Source organism: Dryobates pubescens, chromosome 5, assembly GCF_014839835.1.
Source record: "Dryobates pubescens isolate bDryPub1 chromosome 5, bDryPub1.pri, whole genome shotgun sequence".
In the NCBI taxonomy this organism is placed as follows: Eukaryota; Metazoa; Chordata; class Aves; order Piciformes; family Picidae; genus Dryobates; species Dryobates pubescens.
In genome coordinates, this window is record NC_071616.1 from 15,157,488 (window position 1) to 15,176,800 (window position 19,313).

The 19,313-nt window shown below is 48.3% G+C and overlaps 1 protein-coding gene across 1 annotated transcript; it reads left to right on the forward strand.

Moving 5' to 3' along the window:
- The first annotated feature begins 1,157 nt into the window (after positions 1-1,157).
- RTRAF (RNA transcription, translation and transport factor) lies at positions 1,158-18,750 on the forward strand. Its single transcript, XM_009899516.2, has 8 exons — positions 1,158-1,287; positions 3,828-3,952; positions 6,422-6,521; positions 7,678-7,764; positions 9,176-9,264; positions 12,087-12,155; positions 17,588-17,636; positions 18,196-18,750. Exons 1-8 carry the CDS (start codon positions 1,227-1,229, stop codon positions 18,348-18,350), a joined length of 735 nt encoding a protein of 244 aa, XP_009897818.1. The 5' UTR covers positions 1,158-1,226; the 3' UTR covers positions 18,351-18,750.
- The last annotated feature ends 563 nt before the right edge of the window (positions 18,751-19,313 follow it).

The window sequence follows — 19,313 nt, forward strand, 5'->3', positions numbered from 1 at the left end:
CCTGGGGAAGAGCAGCCTGAGAGGGGATCTGATCAATGCTCAGCTAAAGCTAAGGTGGGGGGGCAAGAGGATGAGGAGAGACTCTAACGGTGCCCTGTGACAGGACAAGGGGCAATGGGCACAAACTGGAACCCAGAGGTTCCATTTGAACAGAAGGAAAAACTTTTTTTGCTGTGATGCTGCTGAAGCCCTGAAGCAGGCTGCCCAGAAAAGTCAGAGTCTCCTTGATTCCAAACCTGCCTCGACATTGTGATCCTGAGCAATCCGTTCCCCCATTCAGCTCAGCGCCCCCCCTTACAGCCTAGGGTGGCCCAGTCCAACGCAGTGCTCCACGGTACAGCCCAATGCCACTTTACTCTAGCGAGACCTCACCTGGAGCCCTCAATGGACGCGATGATCTTGAAGGTCTCTTCCAACCTGGTTTATTCTATATAGGAAGGACACGGAGCTGATGGAGCAGGTACAGAGGAGGGCCACTAAAATTATCAGAGGGTTAGAGCACCTCTGCTGCGAGGCTGAGGAAGCCGGGGTTGTTCAGCATGGAGAACAGGCGGCTTCGGAAAGACCCAATAGCGGCCTTCCAGTACCTGAAGGGGGCCTACAAGAAGGATGGGGAGAAACCGTTTACAAAAGCCTGTAGTGATAGGACAAGGGGCAATGGCTTCAAACTGGAGAAAAGCAGATTGAGATGGGATGTCAGGAACAGGTTCTTTACCATGAGGGTAATGAACACTAGAGCAGGTTGCCCGGGGAGGTGGCTGGGGCCCCATCCCTGGAGATATTAAAAAAGAGGCTCGATAGGGCTGTGGGGAGCCTGATCCAGTTGAGGATGCCCTTGCTTACCGCAAGGTGGGGGAGAGGGGGGTGCGGAACACTAGACGACGCTCGGAGCTCCCTTCCAAACCAGACCATTCTATGATTCTATGCGGCCCAGCAGAGCGCAGTACTCCCCAGCACGGCTCAGCACTCCCCAGTGCTCCCCAACACAAACCAACTCCCGCCCACAGCTCCCCCACGCTCCGCTCAGCCCCGCCCGCCGCCGCGTCAATGAAGCTGACGAGTCACTTCCGCTCCCAGCAGCACCCTTCAACTTTCTGATTGGTGACGGAGGCTGCCTGTCGCCGTGCACCTGGCCAATGGGCAGGCAGAGCATGAGTTAGAGGGTGCTCCTTCCTCTCCGGCCGGGCCCGGCTCTTCGCGGAGGTTCCGCCGGCGGTTCCGGCGCCATGTTCCGCCGCAAGCTTTCGGCGCTCGACTACCACAACCCGACTGGCTTCAACTGCAGGGGTGAGGAGCTGCGGCGGGGCCGTGGCACCCTGATTGGATACCCTCCCGCTTTCCCGCCGCTATCCTCAAGCTCTGGCGGCCCTGGGCCCCTCTCTGAGGCCGGGGGCTGCCGAGGCGACTCGGCTTTCCCCCCTCTCCTCAGTGCCCTGGGAACCTCCTCCTTTCGCCCCCGCGGTGTCCCCGTGGTTACCCGTGGAAGCGGGGTTAAGATCGGGATGGTCTGGGCGTTAGCGCAGCTCTCTGGGCTCAGAGTTTAAGCTACAGCGCGGGAATGAGGGGGAATCCCGAATTTTCGCAGGGCAAACCGGCAGCCTAGGGCGTTGCAGTGGGTGCACGCTGTTGGGTGGGATTCGTGGCTCTTTGAGCGTTGTCTGGAAGCAGAGCAAAGGTACAGATGCGATGCAGGGATAGACAATGTCGCTGCTGTTCGTGGTCTGCCATGACGAGCCTTGGCTCGCGTTATGCGAGGCACAGGAGTCACGAGTGTCACAGAAAACACTCTCAGTCGCTGCATGAACCTGCCTTGGGGCATGTCTGTCCTCTGCGTGAAGCACAAACAGGGACAGTGGGGTGAGTAAGAGTAGCCTGGTGATGTGGTTAGAGCCATTTTCTCTTTCATCAGTACATGTCGATGCTTTGAGGTTTGATTTTTGCTGCACTTAACTTTTTTTTTCTTGCTTGAAATGGCCCTGTAACAAATGTATTTGTCCAGCGTGATCAGTCATAAGCTTCAGGGCATCTCTTTCCTTCAGTGCTTCTGGCAGGCTTGTTTCTGTTTCAAAAGATGTCATCTACTGGTATCTTCTTCAGATGTAGGTCTTAAGTTCCTTACAATTAACATTTCTTTTTTTGTGAGGTCCTGTTGTGACAGGACAAGAGGTGAAGGCTTTAAGCTGAAAGCAGGGAGATGTAGACTACAGAGAACAGAGAAATGTTTGATGCTGAGGGTGGTGAGACATTGGCCCAGGTTGCCCAGGGAGGTGGTAGATGCCCCAGACCTGAAACCATTGCAGGTCAGGTTGTCAGGGGCTCTGAGCAGCCTGCCCTTGTTGCAGACATCCCTGCTGACTGCAGAGGGGTCGGAGTAGATGATGTTTAAAGCACACATGGCCCCAGGCCCTTCCCAAAACCATTGTTTGATTGTATGGTTATCTTTTTATTTGGGGTTCCTTTTGTCAGCAGAGAAGGTTTTAAAGGTCTTTCCTTCCCACTTGTGACTGTGGCCATTTCTTACAGCACAATCTATAGAAGTAGGGCACTTACATCACTTAGAAGACCGTTTTAAGCATCAGCAGTATCATTCTTGTCCCTGATGGGGAAAACCATGTGCTTCCCCCACTCTGTGATGCAGAAAGTTATTAAATTCGTTAACCTGGGATATTACAATTTCATCCAAAGCCAAAATATCCCAGTTGAAGGACTGGTGATAGCCCAGGGCAATGATCTGCTGTGTTCAGACGTGAACTCTGTCTCTGAAGTGCAAGTGCAGGCTAATTGTTTTGTCCAGTATGAATGTCTTTGTTTGGGCCACAGTCTTTGTACTGTGGAGTTCCAGCTCCCAAGTAACAAGGTGTTGGCTCAATAACCAAGGTGAGTTGAGTCAACACTAAAGGAAGAGAAAGGTAACAAGAGAAGGGTCACAAGTCGTGTGTTGCTCATGAGGGGTTACTGCTAAGGTGACAGATTTATCCTTTGCTACCATTTTCACTTTTCCTTCTTCACCTAGTGAGTTATAACTGTATTTCTAATAAAAACAAGCTGATGGGTGTAGTCACTCAACCATAGAAGTGACTTGAAAGATGAGTAACACTCGGTGTTGAATTTTGGTCAGAAGTTGTCCTGGAGTATGTGAGTTTAGTAGAGGGGGATGATACATCTAACACCCTGCCTCTAGTGAGGCCACAGCTGAAGTACTTGGTCCAGGTCTGGGTTGCCCTGTTCATGGAGACAGGGAACTACTGGATGGAGTCCAGCAGTGGCTGCAAAGATGCCAAGGGACCTGCAGCCTCTTTGTGAGGAGGAAAGCTGAGAGACCTGGGGCTGTTTAGCCTGGAGAAGAGCAGCCTGAGAGCAGTTCTCATCAATGCTCAGCCTCAGGGTGAGGCTTAAAAGAATGGGGCCAGACTCTTCTCAGTGCTGCCCAGTGACAGTACAAGGGGCAATGGGCACAAACTGGAGCCCAGGAGGTTCCATCTGAACATGAAGAGAAATTTCTTCAGTGTGAGGATGCTGGATCCCTGGAGCAGGCTGCCCAGAGAGGCTGTGGAGTTTCCTTCTCTGGAGAGATTCCAGACTCACCTGGAAATTGTGATCCTGGGCAGCCTGCTGTGGCTGCCCCTGCTTTAGCACAGGGGGGTTAGACTGGGTGATCTCCAGAGGTCCCTTCCAAGCCCTCCCACTCTCTGATTTCATTATGGTAAGCTAAGAGAGCACTCAAAGGCACCAGTATTTATTTGAATTGGATAAAAACTTAAAGGCTTGGTTTTGTTTTTTTTCTTAAGATGTCAGTTCATTGTTGCTTTGTTTATTTCTTCTGACAGATGAAACAGAATTCAGGAATTTTATTGTCTGGCTTGAAGACCAGAAAATCAGACACTACAAGATTGAAGACCGAGGGAATTTAAGGAACATACACAGTGATGACTGGCCCAAGTCCTTTGAAAAGGTATTTCCTTGTCTCAGCCACAGCTCTAAATGATGAGGTGAATGACTGCTAACAGCTGCTGCTGTGGTTGAGTGTAAATCATTCTAAGTATTTCTCCTGCCTCTGAACTTTTACATTTCTAGGAAGTTAAATGTATTGTTGGAGCCAAGCTGTAGGAGTTACTAAGGTGATGGAACTTTGTGCATGCACTCTTCACTCAGCTGTCTTTTTGCAATCTTTTACTTGCCTGATTTCATTCAGCTCTTCAAGTAGAAATAAAACTAGCCTCAAAAGAACAGCTTTTTCTGCATTAATGATCCTTATGTACCAAAAGGGGAAATGGATGGGGCTGATGCCCTTGTAGGCTTTGTGCCTGTGTGGCAGAAAATTGCAGCAGCTCATCCTTGTGGCTCTTGCAATTACAGCCAGATGATTGTTGTCTATGAGCATGGCAAGCAGCCATCACTTTGCAAGGGATCTTGTAGAATCACAAAATGGTTTGGGTTCAAAGGGACCTTCAAGATCATCATTTTACAATGCCCTACACTTACACTTGCTACTAGGCAAGGTTGCTCAAGGCCCCATCTGACCTGGCTTTGAACACTTCTAGGCTTGGAGCCTCCACAGCTTCCCTGGGCAACCAGTGCCTCATTGCCCTCATGGGCAAGAATTTCTTCCTACTGTCTAATCTAAATCAAGTTTCTCCCAGTTTGAAGCCATCATCCCTTACTCTGTCATTCCACTTTCCTGCAGCCCCCTGCAGGTACTGGAAGACTGCTCTGAGTTTTCCCTGGACCCTCCTCTTCTCCAGGCTCAAAGACCCCAACTCTCAGCTTGTCTTCGTAGGAGAGATGCTGTTTCCTGTGTGTGAGTTTTCTGGGTCACCACAGGGCTATTAAGCTTTCTCACTTGCTTCCTATTTTCCTTTCTCTCCACACAGCCCTGTGAGGAGCTGAAAATACTGCTCAGTACCCCTTCATCTCACTTTTTCCCCCCTCCCTGGAACCTCTTGCTGTCTTCTCAGGAGGACTAGAGTTGCAGTGCTTGTGCTTTCCAGAGGGAGAGGCTAAAGCATTCTGATATCATATCCCAGACACATTTTGTCTTCCCTTGTACACAGTCCCTAAGAAAAGGAAAATTACTTCTGCCCCTCAGAATCCTCATACCACCAGTACTGTGAAAGCCTCAGGTAGTGTCATACCTCCTTCCTGCTTCACATGTGAAGTTTTTACTATAGTTTGTTCTTTGTCCTTTCCTTTACCCCCACTTACTGTGGAAAATGAACAGAGGGCAAAGAAAAAGGTATTTTGCTTTCTTTGGTCACAGTCTGGCAATGAATAGCATCAGTAGGTGCCATTACTAAATGACCAGAAGATGATGCGAGGGCTGGAGCACCTCTGCTGTGAGGACAGGCTGAAAGCTGAGTTTGTTCAGACTTAACAGAGACATTAGAGCAGCCTTGCAGTATTTGAAGAGAGCTACAGAAGAGTTGGGAGGGGTTTTTTACAAAGGCATGGAGAGCCAGGACAAGAGGTGATGGCTCCAGACTGGAAGAAAATGGGTTGAGATTAGACATTAGGAAGAAAATCTTGCCCATGATAGTGGTGAGGCACTGGAACAGGTTGCCCAGGGAGGCTGTGGATGCCCTCTCCCTGGAAATGTTCAAGGACAGGTTGAGGTGGGGCTTTGAGCAGCCTGGTGTAGTGGGAAGTGTCCCTGCCCATGGCAGGGGGGTTGGGACTAGATGATCTTGAAGGTCCCTTTCAGCCCAAACCATTCTGTGACTGTGAAGTGGCAGACTCAAGTTAAGGGTGGTTTGAAATGCTCTAAGATGCTTCAGAGGATCAGACGCCACAGCAGGACATTACACAAGGAGGCTTCTTGTTGATATCTCTCTTACAAATCTCTTGGGGAGGGACTTTACAAGGGCTTCTAGTGATAGGATGAGAGAGAATGGATTCAAGCTGGAGAAGGGCAGATTTAGGCTGGGTATTAGGATGAAATTCTTTACACTGAAGGTGATGTGGAACAGGTTGCCCAGGGAAGTTGTGGATGCCCCCTCCCTGGAGGTGTTCAAGACCAGGCTGGATGAAGCTTTGAGCAACCTGGTCTAGTGGAAGGTCACCCTACCAATGGCAGGGGTGTTGGAGCTAGGCAATCTTTAATGCTCCTTCAAACACAAACCATTCTATGAATTTATGAATCATAGAATGTTAGGGGCTGGAAGGGACTTCTAGAGATCTAGTCCAACCCTCCTGCCAAAGCAGGATCACCTAGGGCCTTGAGCATCCTGGTCTAGTTGGAGGTGTCCCTGCTCCTGGCAGAGGGGTTGGAACTAGATGATTTTTAAGGTGCCTTCCAACCCAAACCATTCTGTGATGCTGTGAACTGTGAGGTCTGTGGGAGAGTGACTGTTTACAACCCATCTCTGTGCTCCTGGCTAACTCACGTGGGTCGATAACATCCATTTGTTCTCTCTCTGCCCCACAGTACATGAAAGATGTAAACTGTCCCTTCAAAATACACGAGCGACAAGAGACAGTGGACTGGCTTCTTGGCTTGGCAGTTAGGCTGGAGTATGGAGACAATGGTATGGGTGAATTTGGTATCTCAAACTGGTGGGGCAAATGGGGCTTTCCTAGTCTGTTTTAATAAGTATTCCTCAAATCAGGGCAGCATAAAAAATGCAGACTGTGTTCTTCAATAAAAACACAACTGCAGCCTGCTTGCTTTTGCCCCATGTCTAGATGGGAACTGTTCCTCTTCAGCTCCCCTGGGGCAGTGCAGTAGCATTTATTGTTTTATTTCTGGATATAGCCAAACCCATGGTATATGTTTATGCCCTGCTCCCTGTGGGATTGCCTTTATGAGAACTTGCTCTATAGGGTATTAAACACATTTTCCTTAGGACCACACTTATTTGAAGAGATTATTCTTAGACCTTTGTTTCACAGGACAGGATTCTGAACCCTTGGGAACTAGTGTGAGCTTATGAAGTTGAGTTACATCTCAACAGGCAGCAGCAGTTTCATTTCCTTGTACTGAGTGTGCAGATATAAAAGTAATTACTGGTGGCAGACATCATAACAGCCAAAATGCTCTTGTCTATTACCTGGAATTCCTGCAGAGCTGAGCTCTGCCCAGGACAGGGTTGGGATATAAATACCTGCAATCTGTAGATGCTTCCCTTACGATGGAGAAAATGAGCCAGCTGGACCTCAGGGGGTATGTGAAGATGGAGAAGCTGGAGGGTTCTGTCCTCAAAAGGCTTGAAAAACCCCTGTGTGAGTTGGAGCTGAATGCTGCAGTCTATAAAACAAAGCCTTCACTGGGGATGTTTGACTCACTGATCAGCACCAGCTCAGATCTGTAGTTCCTGAGCTCTGCATATGCTGCTGTTGGAGGCAGAGGTCTAGTGCCAGTTGCACTGGTGGATTTTAAAAGCAGCTGTATGGTGCAGCTTCTTCAGCTTTCTGGGATGAAGAGTGTAGGGAAGAGGATGGTAACACCCTGTGTATGTGTGCAGCATGCTGTGATGCTGCTCAGGATCGCACACAAACTCTTTGGATAGGCACTGTTAGGGTAGCTCACAGGAAGAGCAGCTTTTGGGGTGCCTTAGGGAGCTCCAAAAAGCTCTTGAGCAGTGTCCACACCCTCAAAACTACAGCTATTGCAAGCTACAGCTTGGCTCTAAGCCTTTTCTCACTAGCTCTAATGGTGTTCCTGTTTGTTTCTTCATTTTCCAGCTGATAAGTATAAGGATTCTACCCCTGATGGTGCTAAAAATACTGACAACACAGCAAAAAATGCAGAACCACTGATTCACTTGGATGGTAAGTGTGCAGCAGCCTACTATGAATGTGTTCCAGGGCCTGTATGGTGTTCCTCAGGATGGCAGTCATTATAATACTGTGCTACATGTAGCTTTTTTAAGCCCCATCTAAATGCAAAGTGCCTCTATTTCACTGCTGGCTGAAATTGCTTCTCTGAGCAGTGTTTTGAGAGTCCCTTTGGGTCATGTGCACTTGGTATGTTCCTGCTGCTCCATGGGAATCCCAGGTGTCTTCATGTGCATTGTTGGGGGAAAAAGGGGAAGGGCAGAAAGGAGAAGCTTTCCCAGCAGAATGAGGTGCACAGAGACTATCAGATAAAGAATAAGTTGGGAGGGTTCTTATCAGGGAATGAGGAAGCAGCTTAACAGCTTTGCAGAGAGCTCTGGAAAACGGCATCATAGAATCACAAAACAGTTTGGGATGGAAGGGACCTTTCACTTTCATCCAGTCCAACCCCCCTGCAGTCAACAGGAACATTTGCCACTAGAGCAGGTTTTTCCCAGCCCTGTCCAGCCTGACCTGCAGTGGTTCCAGGGATGGGGCACCTACTACTTTTCTGGGCAACCTGGGCCAGTGTCTCGCCACCCTCAGCATCAAACATTTCTTCCTTCTATCTAGACTAAGTCTCCCTCCTTTAGTTTAAATCCATCAGTCCTTGTCCTGTCACAGCATGCCCTTCTCAGAAGTCTGTCCTCAGCTTTCTTAGAGGCCCCTTTAAGCACTGAAAAGCCCCCAGAAGGTCTCTCTGGAGCCTTCTCTTCTCCAGGCTGAACAACCCTGGCCTCAGAGGGAGTCCAACTCTCTCATCATTGTGGCCGCCTCTGGTCCTGATCCTGCAGGTAGGTCCATGTCTGTCCTATGCTGTGGCCATGAGTACTTACTGTGGGCCAGGGGGAAATAGCAAGGTATCTTTTGTCTATGGATTCGTTAACATATCTTTAAAAATCATTTAAAAAGCTGGGGAAGCATGATAGCAGAATACTTACCTCAGTACTGTCACATGTTGCTTGTTGGCTCAGCCTTCCCCAGCTGTACCTCTCATAATCATTTTAGTTGTTTTGACTGCTAGGCATGTTCATAATGTGGTGGCAAACAGCCACTCAAACTAGCCCTAAATCCCCCAAGACTTTTCCCATTGCCCCTTGTCAGAAAAGATAGTTAAGGATTGTTCCTAGTCTCATCCAGCAGGTTTGGCTCTGCTCTGCAGTGGTAGAAAAGAGAAACCTTCATGTCATTCATGTCATTCAAAGCTTTAACACAGGTTTCCTGTGCAGGAGGATGTATGCAGAGCCTTTGGCACTGAAAACAACTCTGTGTGCTTGGATGATGTTCTTCAACCCTCTGATTGTTTTGTAGCTAGATTAAGTGGTTGCTCACTGCTGTTTATGTGGTGATTCTCTTTTTTTTACAGTGAATAATCCTGATTTCAAAGCAGGAGTGATGGCTTTGGCTAATCTGCTTCAGATTCAGCGACATGATGATTACCTGGTGATGCTGAAGGTGAGTTTCACACTTCTCACCTCCTTTCTTCCTCCTTGTCCCCAGTGGCTGCTGATTTTTTTTTTTTTATAATTTAGGGGTTTTTTTTTTAGGCACAAATGGAAAGTAAATCTCATTCTGTGTGCCACTTCAAGCAGATAATAGCATAGGGTGTAAGTCATGGAAATAAAGGCAGAGAGAATTATCCTGTTAGCAGTTCAATTGTAGCTGAGTTCCTGGAATTCCATCACTGAGAACTGTTACTGAGAAAATGAAGTGCTCAAAGGAGAGGAGATTGATTTCCAGTGCCAGAAATTAAGAGAAACTTGAAAACACAGAGGCTAAGGGAAGCAAAGGATGTTTCAAAACATTGCTGTTCCTTCTCACAGAATCCCAGCATGGCAGGGGTTGGAAGGGACCTCTGCAGGTCATCAAGTCCACCCCACCTGCCAAAGCAGGATCACGTAGGGCAGGTTACACAGGAACACATCCAGGCAGGTCTTGAAAGTCTATAGAGAAGGAGACTCCACAGCCTCTCTGGGCAGCCTGCTCCAGCATCCTCACAGCAAAGCTTTTTTCCTCATGTTGAGCTGTAACTTCCTGTGTTTCATTTTGTTTCCATTTCCCCTTGTCCTGCCACATTGAAAAGAGACTGGCACCTTCATCTTGACACCCACCCTTCAGATATTTATAGCTATTAATACAATCTCCTCTCAGGCTGCTCTTTTTGCAGACTAAACAGCCCCAGGTGTCTCAGCCATTCCTCATGAGATGTGTTCCAGTCCTTTCATCATCCTCATAGCCTCTGCTGGACTCTCTCCAGTAGTTCCCTGTCCTTCTTGGGCCTGTAACTGGACACAATACACTAGGGCAGAGTGGAGGTGGAGGAGAGACCCCCCTTGGCCTGCTGGCCACACTCTCCTTAATGCACCCCAGGATACCATTTGACATCTTTGCCACAGGGGCACTTTGCTGTCCCTTGGATAACTTCCTGTCCATCAGGACTCCAAGATCCTTCTCCATGGAGCTGTGAAAAGGGGTATCAGGCAGAGAGAGGAGACCTGGTGAATGGTAGTTTTGAGGCTGTGCAGCATGAGCTCAGCCATTCTCAGACAAAGTTCTTTCAGGTTGTCTTAAAGGATTATTGTAAAGCTAACAAATTGTAGCAGAGTTCATCAAATAGGTACTCGAGAGCAAAATGTGTTTCCTGCCTAAACACATGTCCATTTCTGTCACTAGTTCTACATTGCCCACTTTTTTTTCAGGCAGAAAGAGTTGGACAAACCCATCAGCCAGAATTTTCTTGCTTTTAATGGATGAGAATAGGCTCCTGCCATGGCAATTCATGCAGCAGCAGTGCTAATCTTCAGGGCTTGATTGTATGAGATGTTGCTGGTCAGGGAAACTCTTCATTCTACACCATAGTGATCAGGTTTGAAGTGTGCACGAGGAGGATTTGTGATCCCTGTTCAAGCTTGGACACTCAGGAGTGGGTGCTTAGGGAAGGCCAGAGGGTGCAAACATGCCAGAGCCATCTGGCCAGAGTGTGCAGAGAGATAGTTGAAGTCTCATTTTATTAATTTAGATCTGGCAAGCTGAGAGCATCTGTGTAATACAGTTTTCTAACACAAAAAGGCATTCAGCATTCTCTTAGACAAGCTCTAGTTTCACTGCTGGAGTTTAAACTCCTCCTCAAATCACTCTTTGGCCTCCCTTCAGTTAGGAAGATTTATAGAGGTGTTCAGTGACAACTTTCTGGTGTCATTCTGACTTTAATCATGACCCAAACTGGGAGAAATCTTGTGGTAGGGTGGAAGCATGAAGCTGTAAGGCTGCTTCTGTCACTTTTGGCTGCTCCTCAGGGAAAGTCTGAGGAATGTGTTTGACAGACCCAGTTCTTTCTGGTGGAAGTCTGCCTGCTTGGTGTTTCTTCAGTTATTTTTAGAGGCATTTCCAGCTGTAGGTACCAGTAACTGATAGCTCTGGTACGATTTCATGCTCTGTACTGCAGCCAGTAAAAACAGATGAGCAGCAGGATTGTTAAAATCAAGGCTCTTCTTGTTCCTGTGTCCAAAAATAATTCCTTTCTGCCCTCAGTTGTTTAAAAACCTGGGTGGGCAGCCTTGCTCCAGGTTCCTCTTGCATGGGAAGGTGGTTCAGCATCTACTAAGAGAAGCTGATAGCAGGATTACCTTCCTGAAGAAGCTGCATTGCTGCAGCATTGCAGGGGTGAGAGCTCAGAAAACCAAAACCAGCGCTGCTGCTCTGGGATTGTTGTGGACCCACAGAATCATTTAGATTGGAAAAGACCTTGAAGTTCATCGAGTCCAACCATTACCCCCAGCACTGCCAGGTCACCACTAAACCATGTGCCTCAGCACCACACCTACACAGCTTTTCAATCCGCCCAGGGAGGGGGGATTCCACCACTGCCTTTGGCAGCCTGTTCCAGGGCTTGACAATCCTGGGCAAGAAATTTTTCTTCATGCCTAACCTTGATCCTCCTCTGGTGCAACTGGAGGCCATTTCCTTTTACCCTGTCACTTATTCCTTGGAAGAAGAGACCAACCCTCACCTCACTCCAACCTCCTTTCAGCTAGTTGTAGAGAGCCAGAGCTGCTGTCCTCCGGCCAAAGAGGCTACGCTGCGTAAGACTCAACCTGCAAAGAGCAGTGCTCTTCGAAAAGAGTCAGTGTCTGAAAGAGTCTTCCAAAAAAGTCTTTCACAAAACTGAGATTGGGATTTTACTGGGTGTTAACATTGGCTGTTTTCCCTGGGAGCTGTGGGGAAATGCATCAGGGCTTGAATTAATTCCTGTAACCCTTGTAACTGCTTCTTCCCAGGCCATCCGCATTCTGGTTCAGGAGCGCTTGACGCAGGACGCCATCGCCAAGGCCGGGCAGTCCAAGGAGGTTTGTATAGACACTGCATGAGCCTAGTGCTTACCAACCCCCAGGTCAGATCAGCAAGTGTAGGTGTGAATGTTGGATATCTCCATCAAACTTCAGTCTGGTTGAGGAGGGTGGTGGAAGCTTGCTGAATCATGGAATGGTTTGGGTTGGAAGGGACCTTAAAGATTGTCTAGTTCCAGCGCCTCCCACTAGATGAGGTTGCTCAAGGCAAACCTGGTCTTGATCTTCACCACCCTGACCTAAAAAGACCTAGAGGATTTTGGAGAGCTCTTTTTGTTTCACTTAGATACAAATTTATGTACCCATAGAATGTATGTACCCACTTGGTGCCATGGTCTGGTCATGAGGTCTGTGGTGACAGGTTGGACTCGATGATCTTTGAGGTCTCTTCCAACCTTGGTGATACTATAATAATAGAATTGTTTAGGCTGGAAAAGACCTTCAAGATCATCAAGTCCAATTATTAACACTAGCAAGTCCACCACTAAACCATGTCCCTCAGCACCACATCTACACAGCTTTTTAATCCTTCCAGAGATGGGGACCCTGTTCAGGGTCTGACAGCGCTTTTAGGGGAGACATTTTTCCTAATGGACAACCCAAACCTCCCCTGGTGCAATTTGATGTCATTTCCTCTCACCCTGTCACTTGTTGCTTAGGAGAAGAGACCAAGCCCCACCCCTGGCTCCAGCCTCCTTTCAGGGAGTTGTAGAGTGAGACAGCCTCCCCAGAGCCTCTTTTCCATGCTGAACAACCCCTGGTTGCTCCTCTCCAGACCCTTCAACAGCTTCATTGCCCTTCTCTGTACACACTTCAGCACCTCAATGTCATTCTTGGGGTGAGGGACCCAAAACTGAACCCAGTATTTGAGGTTGGCCTCATCAGTGCCATTTTTGGGGGGACAATCGCCTCTCTAGTCCTGCTGATCACACAGTCTGAGCCAGTATTTCTGATGCTGTATGATGTGTGCTGTAAAACTGCTGTTCCACTCTTTTAGTTACTTGCTAGAAGATGACCCTTACTGTGCTGTGCAGCAGGCCTGCAGTTTGAGACTAGATTATCTTCAGAGGTCACTTCCAGCCCTTACCATTCTGTGATGTGTGACCTAGCCTTTCCTTGGAATCAGCAGCCTGGACTCTGTAAACAGGCTGGAATGTTCCTTGTATGGAGTGTTTTGCATGGTACATACACCTTGTACATTCTTGAGGAACAAGTGTTGGATATCTACCTCCTTCCTCCCCACCTTCCCCAAAAAGGTGGTGAAGGAAACTCCTGCACTTAAAACCTCAGATTCTTCAGATGTGCTTTGTAGCTGCAAGCTGTCCACATGCAAGATGTTCCAAGGGCTGACTGGCTTTTCAGGCCATCATGGCCTAAACATCCTGGTTCTTCAGCTCCTCCTCTCTCCAGCTCCTAGCTGCTGGCCTTGGGTGTTTGGTGCAGCCAGAGAAGGCAGCTCCTCTTTTTCTGCAGGTGTTTGTTTAGAAGTGTCCCTGCTTATAGGGACTAGATGTGGTCAGAGGGAGCTCGAGTCCCTTCATCTTTCTTGGCAGCTGCTCAGGAAAGATTATTTATGGCCATAACACAGCTCATGGTGTTTACTAAGTGGCAACTGCAGGTGCTCTGGGCTGCTGCACAGCAACTGCCAGAAGCTTTGGAACAGTAAATCAAAGCTTTGGTCTTCTACATCCACAAAACCATTACAAAAGAGCAGGGAGATGGGAAAGCAGCTGAGACCAAGTTAGCCAATTTAGATTCTATAACTAATGATCATAAAAAGCTGCTTTTAGGTGGTGTTTATGTAGCTGTGCAGGGAGCACGATGGAATTCTCTTTGTGTTTGGCAGAACAAGCTGCTTTGAGGAGCAGTGAATTCTTTTCATGACAATTCTTCATATTTAGGTCCTCCTCAAAGCGTGGTCAGGCCTGAGGGTGAAGTGTCGGTGAATGTGATGGATGTCACAGGGAGTGTATTCTCATGAGGAATGCTAAATTTCAAGTAGGGGGAGAGAAGAGAGGGGGATGGAGGCATGAAGGCAGCTTTGTCTGTGCCAGCAGTGATTAGCAGAATAGTGGTGGACCAGAGAAGTGGAGAAAATAGCTGAAAGCAGTGGAAAAGATCTTTAAGGTCCTTTCCAACCCAAACCATTCTGTGAATCTGTGAAATAGCTGAGTTGCAGGATAGGTGAAGAGAAGTAAACCTCTGCTTCTGATTGTGGCTGTTAATGGCCAAAATACTGGTCAGTGACACTTGGGGTAGTAAGCTTTGTGCTTTGAACGATGTTCTGAATGTCTGACTGCATGGCAGGTGACTAATAGACAAAAGGAGTTGTAATCAGGGCAATATTGGATGGGGAAATGGATACAGAGATGTTCTCTGACTGGAGGACTGCACTGAGGAACCTCCTACTGCTCTGCTTGTGGTTTCAGTGTAGCAGATAAAGTGAGATTTACCTTGTTGGGGGTGTCCAGCTATGGGTTTTTCAGGTAAGACACTGCACTTTTGGGTTCCTTCAGATGTTGTTTTGGAATGGCTGGCAATTCAGGGTCTAGGCAGGATCAGATTTATCCTGACAGACTCACACTGGGCTTTCCCTGCCTGATGAACTAGGATTAAGTATAACAAATTTCCTTCAGGATAGCTTTAAGGATGCTCTTGAAGGCCACAGCTGAGGCATAGCACAACAATGTGGATACTTTTTTTTTTTCCCTTTACTCTGGAATCTGGAAACTTTTTTTTTTCCCTTCTTGTGCCCAGGGAATGTAGTTTTACTGTGGACATTCCCAGTTACAGAGAATGTGGCTGCAGTGGTCAGGCCCACTGCAGAAGCAACAGTGCTGCTCTATCAGGGCATCTCAGGCAGCCATCTGAAGGTGCCACTGTGGTCACTCAGTGTTGGAGGTGCTTGCAGTGGCCCTGGCAAATGCATCCTCAGAGAACCAACTGAATCAATGTTTTCCTTCTCCTGTGGCTCTAAGGACACACTGGAGTGGCAGCAAGGTCTTTGCAGCCTGAAATACAAACCTGATTTCTTTAGAAGTGCATTTATGTGCTGGTGGACAGGTTCATCAGGAGCCAGCAGTGTGCCCACGTGGCCCAGAAAGCCAATGGTCTCCAGGGGTGCATTAAGAAGGGGGTGGCCAGCAGGTTGAGGGAGGTTCTTCTACCCCTTTACTCTGCCCTAGTGAGGCCACATCTGGAGTCCCGGGTCTAGTTCTGGGCTCAGCAGTTCAAGCAGGACAAGGAACTACTGGAGAGAGTCCAGTGGAAGCTGCACAGACACTGAGGGCACTGGAGCATCTCTGTGAGGGGGAAAGGCTGAGAGAGCCAGGGCTGTTAAACCTGGAGAAGAGCAGGCAGCAGGGGTCTGATCAATGCTCAGCAAGAGCTAAAGAGCTGTAAGAGGATGAGGCCAGACTCTTTTTCAGCGGTGCCCAGTGACAGGACAAGGGGCAATGGGCACAAACTGGAACTCAGGAGGTTCCATCTGAACAGGAGGGTGCTGGAGCTCTGGAGCAGGCTGCCCAGAGAGGTTGTGGAGTTTCCTTCTCTGGAGAGATTGCAAAGCCACCTGGAAATTGTGATCCTGGGCAGCCTGCTGGGGGGGGGTTAGACACACACCCCACACCCCAATGGTGGGGGTCCCAACCCCCCCCCCCATGATATTACTCACAATTGTGTGAGGTGTTCTTAACAGCTGTTTGAAGAGCTAACACTCAGGTGTGATTTTAAGGTGGCTGTTGCATAATCATTTTGCCCTACAGGCTGTGGAAAAGAACCACCTTTTGAGAATGAGGGAGTTCATTTCACTCAGCATTTTGTGTTTAGTTGGTGGTGTTGTGACCAACTCGGGGTATTTTTCCTGTGTGCCCATGAAAGCTTCTGCGTAACCCCCTTGCTGTTTAGAAGGTTTACAGCCCCCTAGTTTATAAACCAAGGGTTCTGAGCTGAAATGTTTGTGCCGTGCAAGGCAAAGGCTGGAAAACGAGAGGCAATAAAAGCAATTTTAGTGTCTGCATTGTTTAAATCTAATTTTATGTGCATGTTGGAACATGGTGAGTGATTGCTTAGCATGACCACAGCAGGAGGGAGTAAAGGAAGAGCAGCAGCCCTTCTAAATGGCCGCTCATAAAACATCTGCTTGTGCTGTCCTCACAGAGCTGGCGTTCAGGGAACTCAACGCTGAGCTTTACTCCGGAGCTTAGCACTCGAGCAAACTCTTCTGGGGCTGTTGGTGGAGGGTGCAAGCTCAGTTCTTGAGAACCTCTCTTCGTAACAGAATTTTTACAGCTGTCTCTCCCATCAGCCAGTGCTTTGAAAACTGGCAGCTGCTAGGAGGCAGCAGTTTCTAGGAAAGTCCAGTCAGTCGGTGCTGGGGTTTTGTTTGCTGGATGTTGCTGGGTTGGGTATTGTCTGGCAGTGCTGCTGTTGGCCTTTTAAGGAGTGGATGTGGGCAGTGTGTATCCAATGGGGTTTGCCTGACAAGTGGAGTGATTAAACATGAAGGGGGTTCTGAGTTAATTCTCCCGGTTTGATGTTTCAGAGCTCCTGTGTAATCAAGCAGGATGACTTCTTGAAGTTACCACACACAAAAGCAATACTCAGGTGTCCTCTCCTTCAATTGCCTGCTGTAGCACTTGCTTTTATTTTGCAAGCATGCTAAATGAACATTTCTAATTACAAAACCACATTTCCCTTGGAAAAGGCACTGCAATAGGTTACCCAGGGAGGTCCTGGATGCCCCCTCCCTGGGGGTGTGCAAGACCAGGTTGGATGGGCTTTGAGCAGTCTAGTCGAGTGGAAGGTGTCCCTGCTCATGGGGCAGAGGGGGCTGTTGGAACTAGATGATCTTGAAGGTGCCTTCCAAACCATTCTTTGAATCTATGAATCATCAAGACTAACCATTATCTGACTGGTTGCTAAACCATGCCCCTCAGCACCATATCTGGACTTTAGAACACTTCCAGGGATGGGGATTCAACCACCTCCCTGGGAAGCCTGTTCCAGTATTGAGAACCCTTTCAGAGAAGAAAGTTCTAATGTTCAACCTAAACCTCCCCTGGTACAACTGGAAGCCATTTCCTCTCATTTCATCACTTCTTACTAAGGAAAAGAGACCAACCCCCACCTCACTGCAACTCCCTCTCAGGGAGTTGTAGAGAGCAACGAGGTCTCTCTTCAGCCTCCTTGTCTCCAGGCTGAACCCCCCCAGTTCCCTCAGCTGCTCCTCACCACGCCTGTTCTCCACACCCTCCACCAGCTTTGTTGCCCTTCTCTGGATCTGCTCCAGCACCTCAATGCCCTTCTTGCAGTGAGGGGCCCAAAACTCTACCCAGTACTCATCGTGTGACCTCACCAGTGTCCAGTACAGGGGCACAGTCTCTGCCCTGGTTCTGCTGGTCATATCTGAACGTTCTTTTTGTTTCTTAAAGGGTTTGCCTGTCGCTCTGGAGAAGCACATTCTTGGTTTCGACACGGGAGGTAAGCGTTTCTTAAGTGCTCCTTTTAACTGGTGATCTTTGCCTTTCACAAAGGACATTACTGTCAAAGCTGAGCCTAATGCCTCCAGTCACAAACCCTGCAGTGGAAAGAGCCTCTCCCTCCCCGCTCGTTATTTACGAGCGCGCCTGAGCGTTTTGTTTTGGAACAGAAAAGCCTAAATCTTAGCTGGGGAGTTTGTCATTTCAGGGTAATGTTTAAATAACGGCCTGTAATGGCAGCCAGGGAGGAATGCAGCTCGCTGCCGGTGTCTTGTAGGTCTTGTTTCTGCCAGCAGAGGACATCTGTGTTGCTTCCCTGTGGTTTAGCTGCCTAACTTCTGCCCCACGTTCACCTAAATTACTCCTCGGAATGCGACAAACTGACCCAACTCGAGGGCTGGGTGAGGTTTTGCAGAGCGCTTTGCCACTCCCTAGCAGCAGGGGAGGGCCGTTTCCTCTTCCAAGTATGAAAACCATGAATGAAAGATGCAGCATTAAGCTAGATTAAGCCTTTCTTCAGATGGAAATGATCCACGTTTCTCCTTCTGCACCTCCCCCAGATGCTGTGCTCAACGAAGCCGCCCAAATTCTTCGCCTGCTGCACATAGAGGAGCTCCGAGAGCTGCAAACGAAAATCAACGAGGCCATCGTGGCGGTTCAGGCGATTATTGCTGATCCCAAGACTGACCACAGACTGGGGAAAGTTGGGAGATGAGCAGATAAAAGCTTTTAGTCTCTTTGAGTCCCTTGAGTACCCTTAGGAACCACCTCCAACTATGGCATGCAGTTTGAAACGGTATCGGTTTACTGTCCCGAAAGCAAACAGGAAATTGAATTCTGACTTCTGATGGCCGATTCTTTTGTTTTTCTTTAAATAAATGAAGCTGGGGGAAAACAGACAAATTGTTCTGATGAGCTCCAGGCTGGCAAGTCGTCTTCATTGTGTTTGGCTTTGTGTTGAGAAGGGAGGGTTACACAAAACCCTTGCAGCTTCCTCTCGTGTTGAGGTCCTGCTGTATGAGCAGCGTCTTGAATCTGTGGAAAATACTTCTCTTTGCTTTTAGAGGTAGTTGACGAATGCCAAATAAAAGTCCTTTAAATTAGGGTATTTAACAGCATGCTTATGAAGGCCTAATTTACACTTTGATTTTTTAGGTACCTAATGTCCAAAAGGATCTTGACAGGCTTGAGAAGTGGGCCAGTGTGAACTGTGTAGAGGTTCAGCAGGTCAAAGTGCAAGGCCCTGCATCTGGGTTGAGCCAAACCCTGGCACAAATGCAGGCTGGGTGCAGAGTAGCCCTGAAAAAAAAGCCTTGGGGGTATGGATTGACACAACAATACTCTCCTGCAGCCTAGAAGGTGAACTGTATCCTGGGCTGCATCAAGAGGAGTTTGGCCAGCCGGTCAAGAGGTGGGATTTTGTCCCTTTGCTCTGCTTTTGTGAGCCCCCCACCTTGAATGCCGCATCCAATTCTGTGTCCCCATCATAAGGACAGAGAACTGTTGGAGTTCACAAGGGTGATCTGAGGGCTAGACCACCTCTGCTATGAGGAGAGGCTGGGGGAGCTGGGGTTGTTCAGCCTGGAGAAGACTCCAGGGGGACCTTAGAGCTGCTTTGCAGTACCTGAAGGGAACCTACAGGAAAGCTGAAGAGGGACTTTTCATGAGGGTGTCTAGT